The sequence below is a fragment of the Patiria miniata genome, unplaced genomic scaffold (assembly GCF_015706575.1).
Source record: "Patiria miniata isolate m_02_andy unplaced genomic scaffold, ASM1570657v1 HiC_scaffold_12, whole genome shotgun sequence".
NCBI classification, from domain to species: domain Eukaryota; kingdom Metazoa; phylum Echinodermata; class Asteroidea; order Valvatida; family Asterinidae; genus Patiria; species Patiria miniata.
Genome location: NW_024037050.1, coordinates 3,278,814 through 3,306,085, shown reverse-complemented (window position 1 = coordinate 3,306,085; position 27,272 = coordinate 3,278,814). Strand labels below are relative to the sequence as shown.

The 27,272-nt window shown below is 39.1% G+C and overlaps 1 protein-coding gene across 1 annotated transcript; it reads right to left on the bottom strand.

The window, feature by feature from the left end:
* Positions 1-1,106: 1,106 nt before the first annotated feature.
* Positions 1,107-15,776, bottom strand: LOC119743732 (deleted in malignant brain tumors 1 protein-like). Its single transcript, XM_038220053.1, has 11 exons — positions 15,773-15,776; positions 14,284-14,634; positions 13,140-13,505; positions 11,659-11,985; positions 10,799-11,152; positions 10,155-10,466; positions 8,057-8,386; positions 6,368-6,703; positions 4,929-5,297; positions 4,198-4,388; positions 1,107-1,943 (listed from the first exon to the last, which is right to left on the bottom strand). The coding sequence occupies exons 1-11, from the start codon at positions 15,774-15,776 to the stop codon at positions 1,797-1,799; spliced, it is 3,087 nt and encodes a 1,028-aa protein (XP_038075981.1). The 3' UTR covers positions 1,107-1,796.
* Positions 15,777-27,272: the final 11,496 nt, after the last annotated feature.

The following is a 27,272-nucleotide window of genomic DNA, read 5'->3' as shown; positions in this document are numbered from 1 at the left end:
TGATCTGAATGTTCATGACTAGCCTGTGTAAAGGGCATGGCAGGGAATGAGGATTGATTTATGACTGTTTGTGACTGTTCAAATCGCAGGAGGGTTAACTTAAACATAATTCTATCAAGCTGAAACTTGGGCGTTATAATATTATATGTTACTGTTACCCTATATGGGCAGCTTACCAGAAAACAAATCACCATCGCTTGATACCCTTTTATCAAGATACAAAACATAGGAAAACAACCAGCTACAAATATAATATACATGTAATGCCGTCAGGAAATTAATGTTCCCAGAAGAGAACGAAAATTAACACAGCCATTCAATTTTTACAAACTCATAATCATTATGGGAATGAAAGATCATCATACTTGAAATTCTCAGTGAGATGAATGGTTTAACAACACATTCCTCTGAGTTGCTACATTTCTCATTTAAATTGGTGCAAAAGCAGTGAGAAAGGCACACTTATTACATTACATCTTTGCAAAAAAGTATTACATTAAATTACAGGCAGAAGGCAGTGGAATTGACAAATATATAAGCCTCTTGAATAGAAAACAGTACACACACTAGAATAGTTGTGTTTTTGATTAAATATATATTAAATATTGATAAAATATATATATACCACTTTAAAATTCATATACATCCACCAAGTTAAGTTCTAGTTTAACAAAATTGATATAAATGTATCCACAATAGTGTGGAATTTCTCAGCTAAAATATGAATGCAATAGGTATGTGAGGCAGTTTGGCTATTAAATACAATGGCAGACGCTTTGCCTTAGCAACCACATGACTGGACTGGGTCAGTGCCATGCACACGAAGCTGGTCTCACAGAGCGATCTGGTGAAAGTTTTGCATATGATGGGTGAAAAATCCTTTAAGAAAAACCTGCATCCTGCATTCCCACATGCAGATCCGGATCACTTCCAAAATCTAATCAATTTGTACTTGTACCAAGGACCGCCCCTAAAAAAATTTCATGAAAATCCGTCCAGAACTTTTTGAGTTTTCCTGTTCACAGACAAACACACTAACCAACCAACCAACCAACCAACACACAAACAAACGCTGGTGAAATCATAACCTCCTTGGCGGACGTAAAAAAGCAAAACTGCCTCATGGGCAGAAAAACTAGATACGCAGATAAGTATAAATTCAACTATCTGCTTTGCGTATACGAGTTTCACCCTGTAACATAGATTTTTTTTTCTTTCTACATTGCTCTTCCTTCTAGCAATGGACAACTCCACGAGAATGTGAAAAAGGCTGAAAAAATTAATGGAAGTTATTAAATCTTCAAAACTGAAAGCATCACAACTTCAAATGTGGTGTGAAAATAAAAGGCAACAAGACCTTTCATTTGAGTGATGTGGCACTGAGATAAAATAGTTACTTTTTTGTACAAAAATTACTTGTTTTGGCTACAATTATAGATTTTAGGCAGTCGTTTTGGCACATTGTTTTTTACATGCACAATGCAAGTGTTACTGCAAGTTTTTACTTTAAAGGCAGACTGAAAGGTTCACATTTTATGCGAAATGAGTATTTTGTTTGATTGTTAGCTTATTTTAACTTGTACCAAAGGTGGGCAGACAAACTGTAACACGAGTTACTGTAACGTGCGTTACCAAATTTATATCCCTCTACTCCTCTAGAGAGAGACTGATTATGTTTTTGCTACAGTATTTGATATTTGTCCGTTACCAATCTACGAAAGCTATATTTACCACTTGGGTCAACTGTCAGGGGAAATCTCTTGGTCTGAGATGGGTGGTTGTTAAGACACAACTGTCTAACAGTTAGCTGCATTCCCATCTGCTCCATCCAGGGTCTCGTATCTAGGTGGTAGGGCAGAAGGTTCTGCTGTTGACTCCGTACCCATCGCTGGATCAACCTTGCCTGGTTCATTGATAGCGTTCTCATATGACATTGGGGCATCCTAAAAACAATGATAAAAAAACGGACAAGATTACTCCACTGCAGAAGGGTGTTAACTGATGAATATGCTTTTCTAAGGGCCAATTTTACGAAACGCTAAGACAAGTCTTAGGAAGGGTAACTCATCTTAAGTCGCAAATCGTCCTAGGATCAATTTCACCAAACTAAAGATGAGTTCAACACGTCCAAACTTCATTAGCATTCATTTCTTTTCAACGACTGTTTTGTCAAGCGGTAAAAACAACTTGAAATGGCCATCAAATTGGTAGTTTTTATGCCTCTTGCTTAGGATGAGTTTAGTGAAATCGGTCTTAGGATGCGTCGCAGCTAAGATCGATCTTAGAGCGGGGCTATAAATGTAATTCGCATGATGAGACGAGTTCCGTGAAATTAGCTCCAAGAACACGTAAAGCGGGCACACACACACACACACACTGAATTACATAGGTTGGTACTCTGATATGTTTAATGATCGAGTCATTTAGAGTGCCGTGGTCTTGTTGTCCGAGGCAACAAATTTAAGATCTGTTGATAATTCTGCAGATTGTACAGGTTTTCAGTCCAGCCTGGGGTTTGCGTGTGTCCTTGGGCAAGACAATTTATGACTAATTGCTTCTCCCCACCCAGGAGTGAATGGGCATTCATAAATACCCCAGACAGTTTAGCTATTCCTATTGGTCGAGAGCCCGTCATGTGGCCGGTCTTAAACGGATGATAAAGACATGGCTAGCTGGTCTTAAACACTTTTCCAGTGTCACAATAAAATGTGGACTCCTAAAAATCCAGTGCCTCTTACCGTTTCATTGGTTGAACGTTCACAATCCTCACGTAGGCATGCGCAACACTACCAGTAGGACAGAATTTTATAGTTCAAAATTCCAAACGCAACGCCCCAGGTGCGTTCTGCGCGACATCGCGCAGAACATGCCACGCGCGCGTCAATCGCAATAAAAGGGTTGTTTACTTCTTACTCGCCAGCTGAACACTCCATTATTTTGCCAGAGGGATGTTTCAAAAAGCATGAAGTGAACTTGTTGAACAAAATTTGGATTTTTTGAACGAATTATTTGATATTTTTTAACCGAAAAGGTATTTATGAATGGGAATAAATATGTGCTCGGTCGGTATTTATCACTCTGTTTAAGACCGCTTAGAGTCTGGGTGCTGATAATTACCCTCGCCTCCGGCTCGGGTAATTATCAGCACCCAGACTCTAAGTGGTCTTAAACAGAGTGATAAAAACCTCTCGAGCACACATTTATTCCCATATTATATGCGAGGGCAGAGAGGGTGTCTGTGATTGATTTTAAGTGCTTTGTGCAAAATGGCAGCGTCAAGCTCCAGGGAGCTGAGTTGGTCTTTGGAATATTACATGGGCCCAATATAAGTAGGGGTAATAATGATGTAACTTTTCATAAGATGGAATTTGCGTCCGGGTGATGTAAATTCAATATGGGGTTTTGCCCTTCACTGACATATTTTATAAACACTTTATAATTGGTGTTGTCCAAAGTGATTGTGAGAAAAAAAATCACTCGGGTGGGACTTGAACCTCTGACCTCCTGCTTACTATTGCTGACGTCTTACCACTTGACCACCAAGCTTGACTGGGTCTGCTGACTGGTTCTAATCTGATGTAGCAGCAGGTACCGCAACCAAACTATTCATAAGATGGTCTTGGGTTCGAGTCCCACCCGAGTGATTTTTTTTCTTCTCACAATCACTCGTGACAACACTGAGTAGACAGTGTCTATAAAATATGTCGATGAAGGACAAAACCCAATATTGAATGATACAACTAGTAGAAAATTATGCTTTTGACATATCCATGGTTAGAACAGGTTTTCTATTCAGGAGGAGACTTTTACTTTCATAGTGCGTGACATGAGTCCAGGGGCCAATTTCATAGAGCTGCTTAAACACAAAATTTGCTTAAGCATAAAAAAACGTTGCTTTATATAATCAGGAATACCCACTAAAACTCCATGCGATTGTTATGCCAAGTAAACAACAGCTAAACGCCAGTCACAAGCAATGTACTTCGCATGATGTTTTGGCCGGTATCCCCATTATATTAAGCAAGGTTTTTTTGTGCTTAAACAAAGTTTGTGCTTAAGCAGCTCTCTGAAATTGGCCCCAGGTCACGTGGATTTTTTTGGAAACAGATATTTCTGTTTCATTGTGATAGTACAAAAATACTTATGGTCAGGAACACTTGATTATAGGGAGTTATTTTTCATGGCCTATACATTTACCTCATTTTGGCCAACACCTGTGAGGGCTACATCTCCGGTGTCCGATCCCGCTGCTGGGCTGGTAAATGCATCTGCACCCTCTGGTGATCTTTTTTTATTGGCTTTCAAGATAGCTCCCAAGACTGTGAAAAACACTGAGGCACCCAACAGGCAACCAAGGACAATATTACGGATCTGCTCGCTTGATAAACCTGTAGGAAGAGACACGAACCAAAGCGACGTGACAGGGTTATAATAGTGACACTTCTCTATGGGACTTGTCACCGTCTCAGAAATGGTAGCTCTTATCATTATTGACCTGCTCAATGCAACGAGGTTCAATAGCTGTGTAGATCTGTTTGTCTTTCTGCATTGAGCAGTTAGGGTTAAAGAAAGACATACCACCCAACACTGGGTTAAACCCAACCCTACCCAACTCAACTCAACCCAAACCAACACACCCCAACCTATCCAGTCCAATCAAGCTCAGCCAAGCCAAACCAACCCAACCCTACCAAACCCAACCCAACCAGCCCAAAGCCCAACCTAACCAAGCCAAGCCAAACCAAACATGGCCCAACCCAACCCAATTCAACCCAAAGAAACTAAACCCAAAGAAACCCAACCCAAATCCAACCAATGAACCAGACCTTTCTAATCCCAACCTAACCTGACCCAACCCAAGCCAACCAATCACCGACAAATCATGAATACAACTTGTAAGTCTTACAGACTGGGTGTGCGAATCTTACCAGTATCCTCAGGCTTTAGCCGTGGGTCATCACTTGGGTAGTCCTCGCTGAAGCAGACAACACCGACATCTTCTCTGTGTCGACATGAACCAGCAAATGGGTATGACAGTGGACATTTGATGATGCTCTCCTCTGTGCCGTTGCAGCCCAACTTGTACAAGAGGATCCCTCCCTCTCCTGACCCATACGTACTAGCCGTTTCATAGCCAACCAAAGCCACCACAGCTGAGGCAAAGCCCAGCTGCCTACACACTACTTCTGCATCCTTTGTGTCCCAGTCATTATCACAGACAGTCCACCAAGCACCTTCGTACAGTAGTTCCAAACGGCCCTGGTTAGGGTATGGTCCAACGAGGCGTGCTTCATAATCTGAGATAATAAAGACCGAACTTACGGTATGTCACAAAATGAGTGTCCATCTAACTATTTTTGAAATAACTTGAAAATCAAGTAATTGTGCAGATATTCCTTATCCTTGGCCTAAACCCCTATGAGCTTCATTTAACTTCCCTCACGCCTCACTGCACATTGGTCAATTGATCATCGCAACATTTTGCACACTGTGACCCAAGTCCTTGCCTTAATCAATTTCAGATGTGCTATGTAAACTCCTTTGTGTTGTGATTAAAAGGCTGATGCTGTTGGGAAATGGAATCATTTGCCCTTGAGCATTAAACTGAGGTCTTGCCATGGTGACTGATAGCCAGGCATGATTCCAATCCCCAACCAATTAAATGAAACTTGTGGGTATTTACATGAAGACCAAGGATAAGGAGTGTGCACAATTAAACATATTTAAAATTTACTTCGTGGTTTTGTAGTTCTTTCAAAAATAGACGACACTTTTTGGGGGACATAATTGTATGCAGGAGAGATTGGCATGACTGTGAGTAATATGTGACTTTCTCGGTCAAAATGAGCCACAAGCTGGCTACTCTTTCCATAAATTCTTCCATTTAAGTTGCTGAAGACGAAAACACTTCGAAATTGACATTCTTGTATTCAAGTAATTTTTTTTTTTTAAGTGTAGAGAAATACTGAACAAGCACAAGAGATTTTGCACCAAAAATTATCTATAACAACGCATCAATTCTGAAGTAAAATTACAGATGTCGTATTAGGAAACTTATGGCACTTTCTTGGCCAACTCAAATAGTTTGGGGGTTTTCAAATCAATTCTGCCAAGCTTTGCTGTACAGTAAAGAGCACTTATTGCCAATAGATTGAGCACAAAGCCTGGCCATAGGCTGCACAATGTACAAACAAGATGGACATCGACTTCCACACTGTAGTAAGACAAACACACGCAACTTCAATGCAAGATCTAGGAGACCATGACATTACACTAAAAGAACCAAACTGCTAAAAGATTTAAACCACAGCTTCAATTCTTTCCAATTTGGGTAACTAAGAACATTTGGAAAAAAAATGCAACTTACAGTTGGTAAAAGGGGAATTCACACACCGGACACCAGCCAGGGAACTCAAAGTGCAATCAACTGGTTCCCCAAGCATCGCACGACATTCCGAGATACGTTCCTCTTTCCCCTGGCACATCAAGTCCTTCAGCCACACTGGCGTGCCTCCAGCCCGGGAAGCTGCAGAATTATAGAAATAAACTTGGTTCCGGAAGCCCAAATGGTGGCAAACGACCTCAGCATCATTAGCATCCCAGTGATCAGCGCAGATTGTGCCCCACTGGTCACTGTGGTAAATCTCGACGCGTCCCTGCGTGGCATCATCACCACCACTGAGTCGCAGGTCTCCTTCAGTCGCTGCACAGATTTAGTAGTAGAGTAGTAGTAGTAGAAACATTTATTTCAATGTTGCCATTTCCACACAATAAAATGTTACAATGCCGTGTAAACATATTATACAGAGCAAAATGCCATGAATTATGTAATTGTGTATAATAATGTACATGGATCAATACTAAAACAATTTTACGACAACATTTAGGTGAAGCGTCACGCTTTTGTACCCTAACCTATCGACAGACAAGTGGACATGACCGAGAAAAACAGAGACAGTGACAAAATGGACAAGGACAAAATGGAAAACAGTGAGACACACAAAGACACAACCTAGAAAAACAGTAACTGGTATGAGACGAGGGCATATATCTAGATTCATAAATTATAACTAGTTATTCGAACAATCGTAGAAAAAAACCCACAAACTGGTATGATACGAGAGCATAATCATCTAGATTCATAAATTATATCTAGTTGTTCGAGTCGATGTGATCTCAAGTTTTTAACAAAGACAGAGAAGATTTTTTATAAATATAGTCTTTAAAAAAATAGTAAAAGGGAAAATGTACTATAATATGGCTTAAGATATGCGATGCGACCTGACATGCAAACCATTCACTTACATACATGTATACATGTCGTGCCTTTTTGTTTTTGTGACACATACAATGTAATAAGCACTTTCTAGGCTGGTTTGTATGTGTACACGTTCTTTATTTCAAGAACAACTACATCAAATATTGTAAATGTTTTTTTGAAATGGTTCAGACACAAACAATAGGCTGAATGCTTGTTTTCTCCAAATCTTAACATTCACAATGCCAACCGTTTTCACAGATGTCACGTACATGTTCAGGGTTAGGCAAAAAAAGTATAACCTAAACAGTTCATACAGTGCTTTAGGACTGTTGCCTGTATTCGTATTTGAGCACATTTTTGGTACTCGTACTCATGAAAATGTACCCGTACTCATACTCATGACAAATTACTCATGCTCTTGCAAATGTTCTCCTGCAAGGATTTAAAATTGTTTAAGAGCTACATGCAGGAAAAGAACCAGTTTCCTACTGTTTGGGAGGTTTTCTGCAAGTTGTTTAATGTCTAATTTGACAGCCAAAAACTCTCAAAAACGCATGACACATCTAAGTTTGCTCCTACTGACTCATTATAATAATGTACTCGTACTTGAGGATATTTATTGCTACTCGTACTCATACTCATGGAAAAACTGTCTAATACTTGTACTCGTATTTGTGCTCATGACCAAGTACTCGTACTCACGACAAAGTACTCACAACAAAGTATTCACTATTCACTAAACTATGAAAAGCACTTGGATATTATGTGTGGCAATTAGGGATATACAGTACTCACCGTTATTCCAAATACCACACTGAACTGCAGCGGCGCCACCAATGCAAGGGGTTTGTCTGGGCGTCCGATCGCACAACGAAATAGCTATGGTCTCTCTTGATACACAGTTGATGACATCTTCCACCATCTCATAGCTTGGACTCTCACCAAACAGTCCCCCCGTGGTCTCCACAGAGGGGAAGGGTAAGCTTAGCTGGCGGCACACGATCTGCTGCCCAATGAGTGTCAGATCATCGGCACATAAGGTCCTCCAGGCGTTCTGGTCATAGATTTCAACACGTCCTTCGGTGCGCTCAGAGCCATTGACAAGTCTAGGCTGGCCCTCGATACCTTGTGGATGGGAAACTTATGTTAAAAAAAACACATAGTGTACAAATATTGACTGCTTCGAGTGGTGTTCGCCTCGGAAAAAATAGATTGCTTCATGGATCACCTCGGGAGGCTAGTTTGACTACACCACGAGATAAAGCAGCCAATATATTTCGCTTGTCTTTAGGTGATGACTGATTAATTCAATATCAATTCAATTAAATTGTACTTCAAATTGAATGCGAAAATAGGTGAAAGGTTACTTGCATTTTTCCAAAACTACCCCTTCACGAAATGTTTGAACCCAGCTCTGTAGCGCCAGCGCGCGCTCAGGACTAATATGCGCAACGAGCACACCCGTAATGCTTTTGCACACAACACCGGTTCTCATCGTATAGTACTTGGTTGCTATGGGTATAGTACTTTGGTTGCTATGGGTATTATACTTTTCATCATGCTCAGCAAGGTAGCAAGAATAGCAAATGCCATGTGACTCGCTCTCGGCCAATCAAGATAGAGAATCTGTGGGTGAGGTTTTATAAATTGTAATGTATTGTGACTGGTACAAGAAAAATGATCAGTGAAATACATTGTACATCGTCGCTTTGCTCACAAAGTGACAAAAACCTTGAAAATCAATAAAGTTTGATTTTGAGTTTTACTAGCCTTTTCTTATATTTGTCTGCATAGGAACAATTTGACCAAGTTCCAAAGTGAAATATTGTTTACGTTTTTAATTATCGTAAATAAACATTTGACAAAAAGCCTAATATCCATGTTTTTTGTTTGAAGCGTAAAATGTTGTCACAAAGTGACAAAACGTCACCTTGTTAGCATGCTCAGCAAGGTAGCAAGAATAGCAAATGCCATGTGACTCGCTCTCGGCCAATCAAGATAGAGAATCTGTGGGTGAGGTTTTATAAATTGTAATGTATTGTGACTGGTACAAGAAAAATGATCAGTGAAATACATTGTACATCGTCGCTTTGCTCACAAAGTGACAAAAACCTTGAAAATCAATAAAGTTTGATTTTGAGTTTTACTAGCCTTTTCTTATATTTGTCTGCATAGGAACAATTTGACCAAGTTCCAAAGTGAAATATTGTTTACGTTTTTAATTATCGTAAATAAACATTTGACAAAAAGCCTAATATCCATGTTTTTTGTTTGAAGCGTAAAATGTTGTCACAAAGTGACAAAACGTCACCTTGTTAGCAGGGCTGGTGGAATCAAACATTGGTCTACACGCAGCAGGATGGGAGCGTACATGCGCGTGCGAACGATGTTTAAAGAGAACAGAGGTGGCGCTCAATTGTCGTACATATGAATGATGCATAGCCGTAAAAGCAACAAGTTTGTTGCGCCGACAAAAGGCTGATATTTTGATTAGAACTCTGATTTAAAGATCAAATACATTGTATGTGACTTGTTTCTCTCATGATACAAAAAGAGGATACTTGTAATAATGTACGTTTCTGATTCTTGTCCAATATTCTACAATGAACAATGACAACGTGGAACCCAACTACAAAGTACAATAAGATAAAGATTTATGGTAGCACTGTGTGACGAAAATCTCTGTATTGCATTGTACATGTACAATGCAATACAGTACAATGAGTATCATGCAGTGCAGAAGCCCCCTTTACATCCTTTACCATGAAACGCACCTGAAGGTAGGTAATTCCATTTACACCACTAAATATTGCATGGCATTTAAGTACAAGATTTGTGATAAAACAAACAATGCCAATACCGATTCCGTTGCTTCATCTGTACTTTGCCTCACCTGCTTCTTTGGCATCACAGACCACGTACGCATCCATGTCATGAGTGCAGGTATTTGTCAATTCACAATAAGTTGGGATAAATAAGTCGTAACGTAATGGGCAGTTTGCAATTTCACCCATCGCCCCACCATTAAGCCCTGTGCCAAACGATGTAGGAGGACGATACTCTAGCCAGTGACAGATGGTGTTGGCTCTGGTTAAGTCCCAGACTTCTCCGCAGATTGTGGCCCACTTTCCCTCTTCGGCGATGTAGACCTCCACGCGACCTTGGTACGGGTCCGGACCGCCAACAAGTCGCAATTCGCCATCATCTGGTTTGACAAATGATTTCAAGAATAAATACAAACTAATGGTGCAATGAAGGTGGGTACCTCAGACTGGGACCACGAATACCAGCTTCAAATTGAGATCACTTGGTTTCACTCTCAGGTGCAAAATGTTGAAGAAAAATCTTCTTAGAAATTGAATTGAGCCTTCAAACTTGGCTGTTGAAATACTGAGGACCTTGCCTTTTCCTCCTGAACATTTTGGATAATTGTGTCGACTAAAGAGTGAGTAAAGTTGGCCTGAATTTGTTACTCATGTTTATCTGCACTCAAGGTCCCAATTTGGTACAGTACCTGTACTGTGATTGCATGCTCACCTGGTGTGGGATTAGGAGTTGGTGTTGGCGATTCAACGTTCGAGCAGACAACTCCCAAATCTTGACCGTAGCTACAGGTGGATGTTCCAAGTTCGTCATGGTAACAGTCAACAAGCCGCTCTTCGTTGCCATTACAGATCACCTTGGTTAAGACAATGTTCTCCGTTTGTGGCCCGAAGGACTTCGTTGCCACCTCTGCATACAGGAATCCCAGTTGATGGCATGCTACCGATGCCTTGTTCTTGCCGTCAAAGATCGTATGGCAAATGGTTCCCCACTCGCCTTGGTGAAGTATTTCCACTCGATTTTCTGCAAAGGTTTCGCCATTAACCAGCCGCAAATCAAATTCCTGAGCTGCAGGTGACAACAATAATTGGCATCAAATCAAAATCGACTTAAATTGATTTTAAGCTGCCGGTGCTCCAGTAATCACTTTTAAATAAATACTGCCCTTCAGAACTTCACCTTGCACGCCCTGGTAGACGACTTTGAACACATGCCAACTATTGAATTACAGACTTTTTAAGCTTACTATTATCTACAGCAGTGGGTGGTTTTCTCCTTCTATTCCTTGCGGAAATAAAACCAACTGTCGCTCTTCTATCTGTTGACATTTCTCAACAACCATGTTCGGCATGTTTTGCACACAAAAATCGAGAACCAAGCATGATGTTGGGTAAACCCGAATGTTCGGTAAAGCGGTGTTCGGTATAGCGAAGTTCCTCTGTACATAAGTGACTTAAGATCAGTCAGAATGTTAAGAAGCTTTTGATCTGGGCATCAGACTATCATAATGTGGCCTTTTCTGGTTTGCTTCCTAACTTGTTTCAGTTCAGTGGATCTTGGTTGTATCAACTCACCTTCAATTGGTTCACCACACCGAACTGCAGCATCACCACTAGCGCAGGGTGTCTGTCTCGCCATCTGAGGGCACGTTGCCAGACTAAACTCCTGCCCGGTACAGTCCAGCGAAACCTGCAGGATATCGCCGGCCTTGCTGCTTCCAAACGTCCCACCAGGGACCACCTCTGGGGGAGGTGGCAAGCCTTGTTGCCGACAGGAAACCTGGGCCTCTGCCATGGTCCAGTCGTCTGAACACAGCCCCTTCCACACGTTGTCGTTGTAGATTTCCACACGACCTTCAGATTGTTGAGATCCACCAACGAACCGGATATAGTCCTGTATGCCTTTAACAAATAAAGGTCACATCTTTGTCAAATTGGAGTATTGGTTTTTGGGGCTTTTGAGGCAAACAAGGGCGTAATTAATTCGGGGAGGGGGGAGTGGAGAATAAACCCCACCCCCACACTTTTGACAGGGGGTGGGGGGTCATTGGATCATCCCAAAGTGCACCGGTATGTAGTGGGAAATAAAGAAAATGATGATTTACAGGTCATTTTCTTACTTGCAAACAGCGAAAAGGTATTAAATTGCACTGAAAAATGGAGAACAAACAGTAGAGCAGCTTTCATAAACCATTTTGATGTAAGGTTTAGTGTAAGCTCTGAAGTTTGCATTGATGCTTATTGGCATCATAAACAAGGCCCCCTTCGAAATTCACAGCCAGGCAATTGTAAGATTTAGAATGTACGCCACTGGAAAACATCACAGCAGAATTCAACCATACAAAATAGATATTGGTAGTGTTATTTAAGATTGGAACGAGCCAGCCCCAACCGGCAAGCTCGTTGGCCGATTGGGAAGATGTCTGCTTTTGTAAGCAGGCAATGGTGAGTAAGCTTGGTGAGGTTTTTCTAACAAGCCCTCAGAGAACATGGAGTATACCTTGTTACTGAAATTACACGTATGTTAGTGATGGCAAAACCAAGAATTCAAAATGCATCCTTCATTTTACTGATCAGGTAACTGAGGATCGATTCACACACCGGATGTGTAATGGGTGAAATGCAATATGAAACATTGTTTTTCATATGCGTTTCACTTCTGCTAGGTTGGTGAATGACAAAAATGTATGTATGCCCACTTTCTGCATATATGCACTCACATGGATGCCCTTTGTGTGCCACTTCACATGTTTGCAACTTTTAACTTAAGAATTTTGTTATATCGTGTGCTTGGATACTGTCATTTCATTGGCCGAGAAAGGCCACATGGCCCGTCTGTAAAAAAGCATCACACTGCGTTCATTGCGCGCATTGCAAAATATAGGTTTCTGGTGCACCCTAGTCAAACTTGAGATGACAAAGATAATTGCAAGAGCTCTCTTCCACTGAGCTTTGCTACTCAGCCATCGATTCGCCACTGGCCATAGTTGTTTCAACACTTCTTATTTCGCCATTTTAACACTGCGAGATGACCTTACAAGAAATGGCTTACGTACCTGGCTCTGTACCACTGCAGATCACGTCTACTGCCATGTCGTGAGAGCATTCACCAACTGCATCACTTGCATTGACTATTTGACAGCTGTCCCAATTCGAATCAACTGAACCACGATAATTGAATGCTGCAGCCGAGCAGTTGGCTATCTGTCCAGCCCCGGCCCCGTAGCTGCCTGTCCCAGCTAATGTAGCGGGTCGGAAGCCCAGCTTCTTACAAACAAACAAAGCTCTGGTGAAGTCCCAGTCCACGTTGCAGATAGGCATCCAAGCTCGGGCATTGTAGAGGAATACCTCCACACGGCCTTGGTAGGGATCAGGTCCATCGACCAGTCGGAATTTGCCATTGTTTAGAATTGCTTCAACATCTACCAACAACAACAGAGGGATAGGATTTAATTTAATACTACCTGTATACATGTACATGCAACACATTAAGAAAAGCTTTCGTTATGGTAGTCAGGTATCAAATGGAGCCAAAATGAAAGATTGGTTGTGGACGTAACATTGACACCGTGTCAACCCCAAATGTCACACTTATATCGAGTGATTTTGACACCATTACGTCCACATTAAGGTATCGTTTCTGCTATATCTGAACCCTGACCATACCAAAACAAAAGCTTTTCATTGTGCATTAGGTGTCCAGCAATAAATATGCTATGTCAGTTTGGGTAATATTTTACAGAAAAAAAGAATATTTGGATGTAACATTGACAAGGTATGTCTGAATTAATACATTTTTGCTCATATTTTTTGTTAATGATTTCAAACTTTCGCTAAGTATTTAAACACCCTAACACAAATATTATGTTGAGCAATTGTTTAGAACGCACTGATACTTTTACTAACCAAATATTTGGATGTAACACGCACTGTGTCCCAACCCGGTGGAATGTCACCTAGCGCTAAATGAATAAAGTCTTGTTCCCTTTTCCAATGATGCACTACGGGTATGGAAGTAGGATATGTCTTAGCGTGACCAACAGCATCTTTACTGTATATGAATCCATTGCAGTTGCACTGTCGGATATACAGGTACACCAAATAGTACAAAAGCAAACAATTCAAGCCTCAAATGAACTAGATCTTAATTAACCACCTCCTCTACTCAATTCAGATACGCAGATTTTTTTGTGAACTTACCAGGAGCATAAGTTATTGGTACCTCTGTAGTAAGAACATTGCTGCAGACGAGCCCAACGTCGTAACCATGCCCACAATTGGACTTGCCCAGCTTATCATGATAACAGTCCAGTATGCTGGCCTCATTGCCATTACAATTCAAGTCATCAATGACTATCGCTCCTGAACCAGGCCCAAAGGACTTGACTTCCACTGCATAGATGAAGCCAAGCTGACGGCACACCACAGACGCTTCCTCTATCTTTAAAGAATCTTCACCGCAGACTGTTCCCCATTCGCCCTGGAAGAAGATTTCCAGTCGTCCTTCCATGCTGGTCGAGCCGTTTGTCAACCGCAGATCATGTTCTTGGGCTGTGCAAAGTATAAATGAAGAAAGTTTGTTCTGCCTCACAATTCACCACATCAATGATAAGTTGACCACAAGGCATCAAGATTCAACTCTTGCTTTTGTCATTCTTGATCATGTCCTATGACCTGACTACATGTACCGACATGACATCAAGTGATTGCTCAGTGATGGACCCATGAGGCGTTCTGGCAAAATGAGATAAAACTGGGCACATGCCCTAGTGGAGGAAATTGTAAAAAAAAAAAATTCGGAATGGGGGTAATTCGTCGTGTAAGTGCAACAAAGTCGTAACTCCATTCTGCAACAGTTTTATCTCGCACGAATACGCTCCGTGCAACAAGGTCATATCTCGACGTCCATTGACTTTGTGTGTACATCCAGGTTATTTTAAATGAAACCTATACGACCTTTTGACATTCTGAAACTCGCGTATCACGTATGGCTCATTTCAGGAGATACCGTACGAACTTGTTGCACGGACACGACAAATTTTTGTTGCAATTTTAAGGTTTATTGACACTTATAACCTCTCATATGTCTAAAACACATATTTTAAAGAAAGAGTATAAACATTTGTGGAATAGAAGATTTTTCAGGAAAAACAATTGGCGTATTTAATTTTTACGACTACAAAATTCGAAACTTTAAAGACCTTTTTCTCAGTATTTTACTTTCAAAATGACATTGGAAAGTCAATTTTATTTTTATTTCCGGGTCTTCTCTATAGTCCGACGTCCCATTGGTCTGATTGGTCCGCAACCCATTGGTCCGCAACCCAGTGGTCCGCAACCCATTGGTCCGCAACCCATTGGTCCGCAATCCATTGGTCCGCAACCCATTGGTCCGCAACCCATTGGTCCGCAACCCATTGGTCCGCAACCCATTGGTCCGCAACCCATTGGTCCGCAATCCATTGGTCCGCAACCCATTGGTCCGCAACCCATTGGTCTATATTTCATGTTATGTGTAAAGATGGTGATGAAGTGTGAGGGAAAATTGTTTATTTCTTGTCTTTTTTTTCCTTACTTTCTTAGTGATCCGTCAGGTGGACAATCTCTTATATCTAACTTATAATAATATTCAATGCTTGCTTGGAGATAGTGATGGCATGCTGCGACCAGACCAAATGGCAACACTTGCCCATGATCGCAGTAAATGGAAGAAGCTTGTAGTCGACTGCTCCGCAGCCGAAGGATGATGATGATGAGTGATCCGTGGCTTTGGAGGATTTTTTTTTTAAGGAAACTAAAATCTGAGAACCATTCGGTTGATAGTCTTGTTAATCAAATTAGGTTTTTTTGCCCTTCACCGACGTCATGCACAGGCGAGTTACAAGTATAGACAAGTATAGAGTAGACATCTGAAAACGGCAGCACTTCCTGATTAGCCTATAATAAAGGGGGTGAGTATGCTTCTAAAGCAAAAAAAACCCTACAAACTAAGCCTCAATGTGAAAATCAAAATTTGACAAAGTTCGACATGTTTTTGTACATGGTGGAAGTGTGGCCTTTATTTATGGAGGTAGTCCAGTATTTAATTGGCCACATTTATTGGGCTAACGCCACTGTTGCCTCTGTACAGCTACTTTCAGAACTGTAAGGTTTTTACAGTTCAGGAAGTATGATTGTAACTGGGGATCTCTACTCGACAAGCATTGCTTTTTAGGGATCCCCATCCACATATTTTGTATACATTAACTCTGATTGTCTTTTTTTATGTGGAAAATAAAGTGAATTGAATTGAATTGAATTGAATTGAATTGAAGTACAGTGCGTCATAAACTGAGTGCATGAATGACCATGACTCAACACAATGATTGAATTGAATGAACAATGCATCACCAGGTTTATAATAAGGCAGTGTATATTTTGCCGGAGACGGCAAACCTTTAGTAAACGTTAGTTTGCCGGATATGCACTGAACATGCGCAGTTACTGTTTTTTTGTACTTAAACATTTTCCGGTGACAAATTTTAGTCTGGCTCCATGCCAAAATTATCGTTGTAACCTCGTATTCACAAGATGGGATTCAGACCATTTTATAATTTCGGACTTTATTTTCCTGTTAAAAAAAATCCTCCAGAGCCACAAATCTGAAAAAGAAAATGTAATAGTACTCTGCAAAAAATGTTTGAGACATGTTAAAATAATAAAAGAAGAATAGTCTTATTTATTTGGGGATGAGAAAAAAAAACCTTAAAAATGTGCTGCGGTCGGAATCGAACTCGAGTCATCCCGCTTACTAAAACTACTACACCAAACGTGCTACACAACTTTTGGTGGGAATTTAATACATCTTATAATTCAGCCCTATCTTTAGCCCCACTACTGGCCGTCGGTATGCTGCGCAGGTTCAGCGCAGCATACCGACGGCTAGCCCCATAATGTGGCCAGTTTACTGGACTGCCTCCGTAAACATAGGCCACACAGCCACCATCTTGGAAACTGACTCGACGAAATTTAAAAAAAAAAATTTGGTGATTTCCACATTGCGACTTCAAACCCAGTTCATTTATGCTTTAAAAATACACTTACCCTCTTAATAACAAAATTAGAACCTGCTGCCAGTGTCAGTTGCCCAGCTGCTGCGTAATTTACGACATTTTCTGGACCATTCTTGGCAACTTGGTCCAACCGTGGAGCTATCTCCATGGTCCAACTGAACAATGCCCTTGCGCAGATCGTTCACCTGTCAATCACGCGTGCAGGACGCACGCCGCAGGCCCAGTGGTAGTCCGGTTCCCAGACCAAAAGATTCTGACTATTCCTAGGATGGAATAGTCAGAATCTTTTGGTCTGGGAACCGGACTACCACTGGGCCTGCGGCGTGCGTCCTGCACGCGTGATTGACAGGTGAACGATCTGCGCAAGGGCATTGTTCAGTTGGACCATGGAGATAGCTCCACGGTTGGACCAAGTTGCCAAGAATGGTCCAGAAAATGTCGTAAATTACGCAGCAGCTGGGCAACTGACACTGGCAGCAGGTTCTAATTTTGTTATTAAGAGGGTAAGTGTATTTTTAAAGCATAAATGAACTGGGTTTGAAGTCGCAATGTGGAAATCACCAACTTTTTTTTTTTAAATTTCGTCGAGTCAGTTTCCAAGATGGTGGCTGTGTGGCCTATGTTTACGGAGGCAGTCCAGTAAACTGGCCACATTATGGGGCTAACCGACGGCCACACTAGTGGGGCTAACCGACGGCCACACTAGTGGGGCTACCCTATCTTAAAGAGTACATCGCCCTCTGTAGATATGGATTGCCGCCGGCAAACCTTTAGTAAACGTGTTTGCCGTCATTACCTCCGGCAAAATATCCACTATCTTATAATATTAATGGCATGATGGCGAGTGAAATTCTGAGGACGTAAGTTATCTGAATTTTGTTTTTCCACATTGTGGGTATTTCCCAGAGACATGTTGTCCTCAAAATCAACCCAAACATAACATAATAATACCTCAAGCGACATAAATGCCGGATAAATTCCAACATCAAACTTCTTTTCAAAGCATACCGGGTGCCGGTGATGATGGGTTGGGCCGATCCGAGCACTCTCCACACAGCTCATTGTTTATGTGTTATGGAATTTTTAACCCGCCCTCTTGTGATACAGTTTTATCTAGGGTTTGGTTCGCGCGCGCAGCGCAAGCGTTGACTCACTCGTGCCGGTGTCACATGAAAATCCGACTCCTATGAAAATCGGACCCCTATTTCCCTATTATTGGTTGATCCCTCGCTGTTGACAGGTCACTCTCCCGAAACGATCCTAAAAATAGCATAGTATTGTACTCACGCGTGCGCAGTACTACCAATGAGTCCACATTTCATGGAGTCGGAAATTCACGCTACACCTGTCAACTTGAAATTGACTGAAGCAGAGATTTTTGTTTTCCTTGCTAATTACTCGTGAACTTCGCTAAAATTCCTAACTGATTTTTTTTTCAAATAGATGTTATTTGCCTTTACACACGTTGGAAGTCAACGTGGATTTCTAGCTTTTCAAACACTAGATTGTTACGATCATATTATATAGTATAGCTCCACAGTTTCTCACACCATTCAAACTACTTCTGCTACACATCGTGAAAACTAATTGTACGAAATTTCAATTGAATCCATTTCGTATTTCTTGAGTAGCTCATCGGAAACGAGTTTGTTCATAACGCCCTCTATTGAACGAAACTTAAAATATTCTGCGGCGTGCGGATTGTTGTCTTGGCGGTGCGAGACCACTGGTTTTATTCAGCGCGCTGCGCCCTTTCTCGTAAGATGATTTTTAGTTGTTTGACGGTTTCTCACGAAATTTAATCTCCTCATGTAAGACATCAAGACCGATCACTTGCTGAACTTACAACTTAATATAGCCTGACCTGGCGAGCTCCGGTTATTGCTCAAACAACGAGTGTATTATTATTATTCCATGTACCTTGACTTTTCGTTTTTCATCTGGTTTGTATTTTTCAGGTTTAAAATACTATATTTGTTTCGGGTATGCTCTTTTTCATTGTTTGATGGTTTCTCATGAAATTCAATCTCATAATGTAATTACACAGTCATCATGACAAATCACTGAATATTCAATTTTAAAATACAGAACAACCGGCCTCGTTTTGGGGCAACAATTAAAAAAATACACGTTACATAAAAATGAATTTTCGTGCACTCATTTGTCATGATGTTTAACATGAACAGATTTAATTTCATAGGAAAAGGTCAAACAATCAAGCTATTATGACCGTAACAATACAGGGTTTTAATCGCGACAAATACAACTTATGGAAGTCAACGTGGATTTCTAGCTTTCCAAACACTAGATTGTTACGATCATATTATATTTATAGCTCCACAGTTTCTCACGCCATTCAAACTGCTTCTGCTACACATCGTGAAAACTAATTGTACGAAATTTCAATTGAATCCATTTCGTATTTCTTGAGTAGTTCATCGGAAACGAGTTTGTTCTTTTTGTTCAATTTTCCAGCATCCGTGTTGATGCGTTGTTGAGACCACTATTTATGTGGCGCGCCCTCTATTGAACGAAACTTAGAATATTCTACGGCGTGCGGATATAGTGTCTTGGCGCGGGTGCGAGACCACTAGTTTTATTCAGCGCGCCGGCCCTTTCTCGAAAGATGTTTTTTAGTTGTTTGACGGTTTCTCACGAAATTTAATCTCCTCATGTAAGACATCAAGACTGATCTCTTGATGAACTTACAACTTAATATATAGCTTGACCTGGCGATCTCCGGTTATTGCTCAAACAACGGTATTATTATTTTTCCATGGACCTTGCAACTTTTCGTTTTTTATTTGGTTTGTATTTTTTCAGGTTTAAAATACTATATTTGTTTCGGGTATGCTCTTTTTCATTGTTTGATGGTTTCTCATGAAATTCAATCTCATAATGTAATTACACAGTCATCATGACAAATCACTGAATATTCAATTTTAAAATACAGAACAACTGGCCTCGTTTTGGGGCAACAACTCAAGAAATACACGTTACATAAAAATGAATTTTCGTGCGCTCATTTGTCATGATGTTTAACATGAACAGATCTAATTTCATAAGAAAAGGTCAAACAATCAAGCTATTATGACAGTACAATACAGGGTTTTAATCGCGACAAATACAATCCTAATGGAATTTAACGTGGATTTCTAGCTTTTCAGCGAAATTGGGAAAAAAATCTGATGTTTCTGGAAAATTGCAGATTGTAAGGGGTTAACCTTGCTTTTTGAATAAGATTGGGAAAAATTAGATGTTCATGAAAACAATTCAAATTGTAAGGGGTTAACCTTGCTTTTTTTTTAGCATAATAGGACACAATCAGATGATTCTGTAAAATTGCAGATTGTTAGGGCTTAACCTTGTATTTTTCTAGCAAAATTGGGCAAAAAGAAATGTTTATGAAAAATTTTAAATTGTAAGAGGTGTACCTTGTATATTTAGTAAAATTTTGCAAAATCAGATTTGTATGAAAAATCTTAAATGGTAAGGGGTTAACCTTGCTTTTTTAGCAAAATTTGGAGCATATTTTACTAAAATTGGGCAAAATCAGATGCTTCTAAAAAATCCAGATGTAAAGTTTCCGCAAAAACAGATGTTGAAAAAGATCCCAATGTTGAACTTTACTGAGTCTGAGGTCTATCGAGGGGACGATCCTTATTTCAACTCCCGGAGATTCGCTGACAGTCTCTATTTTTCTTTTTAAGAAAGTCGAAATAGCTGAAGAGGGCGGTGAGAATCTATATGTGCCCAGATACAAAGAGTAGAAATCTACGCGTCTGCCTTTTGAAAATACACAATTGCGGTGTTCATTGTTGCGTAATGATCTGCCTAGCACACGACTGTTTTGCACATTAGGCTGTGTTATGCAGCTTCCTTACAAACCAAACACACTGGGCTCATCATATCGACTTGTTTTTACCCATTAAGGTAAAGCAAATGGACCCAGTAATCTTCCTGGCGCGTTTGCTCACCTATAAAGACAACTTTTCTCAGTTTAAGGAAAGATTTAATTTCCCGTCGTAAAGTACCAACAGTACCTTAGCTTAATCGGTAAGCACTGCTGCTGGTACTGTCCGCGAGTTCAAGGTTGGCGCCTTCGTACAGGTTCAGGGCATGTGGTCCACTCGGAGGATCAGGGCTTAGGGGCCGCCCTGTTCCTCCCTTAGCTCTTTGCTTTTTCATGGTGCCTGGCCCTCTGGGGTTATATGGATGGATAGGGAAGGAAGTGTGTATTGGTCGGGGACGCCGAGACCCCGGAAGAGAACTAAGGGATCGGCTGGGGCATTGTTATGGCTCAGACCGATCCCTGAAAGCTTGACTAGCACATAACTTTTTGATTTTTTTTTACCCTCTATCTTTTATACTTTGGTTTAGTTTGATATCTACAGCTGCTCGGCAGGTCTACGGGTAGTATCAAAATTGAAACAAAGATGTATGTCATCAATCAATAAATATTTCATAATTGACTATAATCAAAACGGAGTTTCGTTTGATCAATTTGACTATTATTATATAATGACGCGATTGCCAGTTGACGTAAGAAACGCCATAAATTATACCGGGAAAGAATAAAGATGTACATTGTAATATAAATATTATTTTTACATCTTTCAAATAACGTGTCTTTAATTGTGAGCATTCCAAACAATACAGTAATTCGCAATAGTAATAGAATGGTATATGATAGCACGATCAATGCGTCTCTATTAAATTTAAAAAAATATAATTTAGACCCCTATGTGTGAAATATTCTTTGATTGACTATGAGCATTCCATACGAATGAGTTAATTCGCAAAATATAGCAACAACAAAAGAGAAAGGAAAAAGAGAAAATTCCTTTACCCTAAAAACTGGAAAAATACTTTGTTTTAAAAAAGTCAAATGGAACACTTCATGTATTGATGTAACAGTTTGCAAGGGATTAACCTTACATTTTAGCGAAATTGTGCAAAATCAGATCTTTCTGGAAAATTGCAGCTTGTAAGAGGTTAACCTTGCTTTTATAGTAAAATTTGGCAAAATAAGATGTGCATGACAAATTTCAAATTGTAAGGTGTTAACTTTGCTTTTTTAGTAAAATTGGGAAAATTTAAATGTTTATGAAAAATTTCAAATTGTCAGTGGTTAACCTTGCATTTTTTACCAAAATAGGGCAAAATCAGGTGTTTATGGAAAATTTCAGATTGTAAGGGGTTAACTTTGCAGTTTTAGCAAAATTGGGCAAAATCAGATTTGTATGAAAAATCAAAAATTGTAAGGGGTTGACCTTGCCAAATTAGGGCAAAATCAGATGTTTCTGGAAAATTGCAGATTGAAAGGGGTTAACCTTGCTTTTTTAAGAGAAATCGGGAAAAATCAGATGTTTCTTGAAAATTGCAGATTGTAAGGGGTTAACTTGGCATTTTTAGCATAACTGGGCAATATCAAATTTATATGAAAAATCTGCAATTTTCCAGAATCATCTGATTGTGTCCTATTTTGCAAAAAAAAATAAGGTTCCCCCCTTACAATTTGAGTTTTTTTCATGAACATCTAATTTTTCCCAATCTTATTCAAAATGCAAGGTTAACCCCTTACAATCTGCAATTTTCCAGAAACATTTGATTTTTTTTCCCATTTTCGCTTCAAAAAAATGCGAGGTTAACCCCTTTCAATTTGAAATTTTTCATAACATCTAACTTAACAAAATTTCACTAAAAAAGCAAGGTTAATCCCTTACATCTGAAATTTTTCGGAAACATCTGATTTTGCCCAATTTCGCTAAAATATGCAATGTTCACCCCTTACAATTTGAAATGCTTCATAAACATCTAACCCCATACAATCTACATTTTTCCAGAAACATCTGATTTTTCCCGAGTTTGCTAAAAAAAAATGCAAGGTTAACCCCTTACAATTTGATTTCTTTTCATAAACATCTAATTTTGCCCAATTTTACATCTGGAATTTTTCAGAAGCATCTGATTTTGCCCAATTTTAGTAAAATATGCACCAAATTTTGCTAAAAAAGCAAGGATAATCGCTTACAATTTTAGATATTTCATACAAATCTGATTTTGACAAATTTTGCTAAATATAGAAGGTTCACCCTCACAATCTGCATTTTTCCAGAAACATCTGATTGTGCCCTATTTTGCTAAAAAGGAAAATGCAACACCTTACAATGTGAATTTTTTCATAAAAATCTTATTTTTCCCAATCTTATTCAAAAAGAAGAAAGTTACAGTCTGCAATTTTTCAGAAACATCAGATTTTCCCCCCAATTTCGCTTAAAAAAATGCAAGGTTAACCCCTTACAATTTGAAATTGTTTATAAACATCTAACTTTGCCAAATTTCACTAAAAAAGCAAGGATAATCCCTTACATCTGAAATTTTCCAGAAACATCTGATTTTGCCAAATTTTGCTAAAATACAAGGTTAACCTTGGTTTTACAATTCGAAATTTTCCATAAACATCTAATTTTTCCCGATTTTGCTAAAAAAAAATGCAATATTAACCCCTTACAATTTGAAATTTTTTCATAAACATCTATTTTTTACCAAATTTCACTAAAGAAAAAAGTAAGGTTAATTCCTTACATCGAATTTTTTTTCAAAAACATCTGATTTTGCCCAATTTTGCTAATATATGCAAGGTTCACCCCTTACATTTTGAGATTTTTCATAAAATTATGATATTGCCCAGTTTTGCTAGAAAAGCAAGGTTAACCCCTTTCAATCTGCAATTTTCCAGAAACATCTGATTTTGCCCTAATTGGGCAAAGGTTAACCTCTTACAATTTTTCGAACAAATCTAATTTTTCCCAATTTTGCCAAAAATGCAAGGTGAACCCTTTACAATCTGAAATTTTTCATTAACACCTGGTTTTGCCGTATTTTGCTAAAAAATGCATGGTTAACCCCTATTAATTTGAAATTTTTCATGCACATTAAAATTTGTCCAATTTTACTAAAAAAGCAAGGCTAACCCCTTACATCTGAAATTTTTCAGAAACATTTGATTTTGCAAAATTTTGCTAAAAATACAAGGTTCACCCCTAACAATTTGAGATTTTTCATAAAAATATGATATTGCTCAGTTTTGCTAAAAAAGCAAGGTTAACCCCTTACAATCTGAAATTGTCCAGAAAGATCTGATTTTGCCCAATTTCGCTAAAAATACAAGGTTCACCCCTTACAATTTGAGATTTTCATATAATTCTGATATTGCCCAGTTATGCTAAAACTGCCAAGTTATCCATTACAATCTGCAATTTTCAAGAAACATCTGATTTTTCCCAATTTCGCTTAAAAAAGCAAGGTTAACCCCTTTCAATCTGCAATTTTCCAGAAACATCTGATTTTGCCCTAATTTGGCAAGGTTAACCTCTTACAATTTTTGATTTTTCATACAAATCTGATTTTTCCCAATTTTGCTAAAAATGCAAGGTGAACCCCTTACAATCTAACATTTTTCATAAACACCTGATTTTGCCCTATTTGCTAAAAAATGCAAGGTTCACCCTTACAATTTGAGATTTTTCATAAACATTAAAATTTGCCCAATTTTATTAAAAAAGCAAGGTTAACCCCTAACAATTTGAAATTTTTCATTCACATCTTATTTTGCCAAATATCACTAAAAAAGCAAGGTTAGCCCCTTACAATCTGAAAAAGTCCAGAAAGATATGATTTTGCCCAATTTCGCTAAAAATACAAGGTTCACCCCTTGCAATTTGAGATTTTTCATACAAATCTGATATTGCCCAGTTATGCTAAAAATGCAAAGTTAACCCCGTACGATCTGAAATTTTCCATAAACACCTGATTTTGCCCTATTTTGCTAAAAAATTCAATGTTAACCACTGACAATTTGAAATTGTTCATAAACATTTAAATTTTCCCAATTTTACTAAAAAAGAAAGGTTATCCCCTAACAATTTGAAATTTTTCATACACATCTTATTTTGCCAAATTTTACTACAAAAGCAAGGTTAACCTCTTACAATCTGAAATTTTCCAGAAAGATCTGATTTTGCCCAATTTCGCTAAAAAATGCAAGGTTCACCCCTTACTATTTGAAATGTTTCATAAACATCTAAATTTTACTAAAAATGCAAGGTTAACCCCTTACAAGCTGCAATTTTCCAGAAACATCTGATTTTTCCCAATTTTGCTAAAATGTAAGGCTAACTCCTTACAAACTGTTAAATCAATACATGAAGTGTTCCATTTGACTTTTTAAAACAAAGTATTTTTCCAGTTTTTAGGGTAAAGGAATTTTCTCTTTTTCCTTTCTCTTTTGTTGTTGCTATATTTTGCGAATTAACTCATTCGTATGGAATGCTCATAGTCAATCAAAGAATATTTCACACATAGGGGCCTAAATTATATTTTTTTAAATTTAATAGAGACGCATTGATCGTGCAATCATATACCATTCTACTACTATTGCGAATTACTGTATTGTTTGGAATGCTCACAATTAAAGACACGTTATTTGAAAGATGTATAAATAATATTTATATTACAATGTACATCTTTATTCTTTCCCGGTATAATTTATGGCGTTTCTTACGTCAACTGGCAATCGCGTCATTATATAATAATAGTCAAATTGATCAAACGAAACTCCGTTTTGATTATAGTCAATTATGAAATATTCATTGATTGATGACATACATCTTTGTTTCAATTTTGATACTACCCGTAGACCTGCCGAGCAGCTGTAGATATCAAACTAAACCAAAGTATAAAAGATAGAGGGTAAAAAAATCAAAAAGTTATGTGCTAGTCAAGCTTTCAGGGATCGGTCTGAGCCATAACAATGCCCCAGCCGATCCCTTAGTTCTCTTCCGGGGTCTCGGCGTCCCCGACCAATACACACTTCCTTCCCTATCCATCCATATAACCCCGGAGGGCCAGGCACCATGTAAAAGCAAAGAGCTAAGGGAGGAACAGGGCGGCCCCTAAGCCCTGATCCTCCGAGTGGACCACATGCCCTGAACCTGTACGAAGGCGCCAACCTGGAACTCGCGGACAGTACCAGCAGCAGTGCTTACCGATTAAGCTAAGGTACTGTTGGTACTTTACGACGGGAAATTAAATCTCTTATGGTGAATAATTGAACTCATACGTTAAAAACCAAAAAGACACCAGCGGGATTCGAACCCGGGACCCCGCTAACCGTGGACGACGAATCGTAACCACTCGGCCATTTCGTTACCTTAGAATTTTCCTTAAACTGAGAAAAGTTGTCTTTATAGGTGAGCAAACGCCGCAGGAAGATTACTGGGTCCATTTGCTTTACCTTAATGGGTAAAAACAAGTCGATATAATGAGCCCAGTGTGTTTGGTTTGTTAGGAGGCTGCATAACACAGCCTAATGTGCAAAACAGTCGTGTGCTAGGCGGATCATTACGCAACAATGAACACCGCAATTGTGTATTTTCAAAAGGCAGACGCGTAGATTTCTACTCTTTGTATCTGGGCACATATAGATTCTCACCGCCCTCTTCAGCTATTGCGACTTTCTTAAAAAGAAAAATAGACTGGAGACTGTCAGCGAATCTCCGGGAGTTGAAATAAGGATCGTCCCCTCGATAGACCTCAGACTCAGTAAAGTTCAACATTGGGCTCTTTTTCAACAGCTGTTTTTGCGGAAATTTTACATCTGGATTTTTTAGAAGCATCTGATTTTGCCAAATTTTAGTAAAAATATGCTCCAAATTTTGCTAAAAAAGCAAGGTTAACCCCTTACCATTTTAGATTTTTCATACAAATTTGATTTTGCCAAATTTTACTAAATATACAAGGTACACCTCTTACAATTTAAAATGTTTCATAAACATTTCTTTTTGCCCAATTTTGCTAGAAAAATACAAGGTTAAGCCCTAACAATCTGCAATTTTCCAGAATCATCTGATTGTGTCCTATTTTGCAAAAAGAAAAAGCAAGGTTAACCCCTTACAATCTGCAATTGTCCAGAAACATTTGATTTTTCCCATTTTCGCTTTAAAAAAATGCGAGGTTAACCCCTTTCAATTTGAAATTTTTCGTAACATCTTACTTTGTAAAATTTCACTAAAAAAGCAAGGTTAATCCCTTACATCTGACATTTTTCAAAAACTTTTAAATTTTCCCAATTTT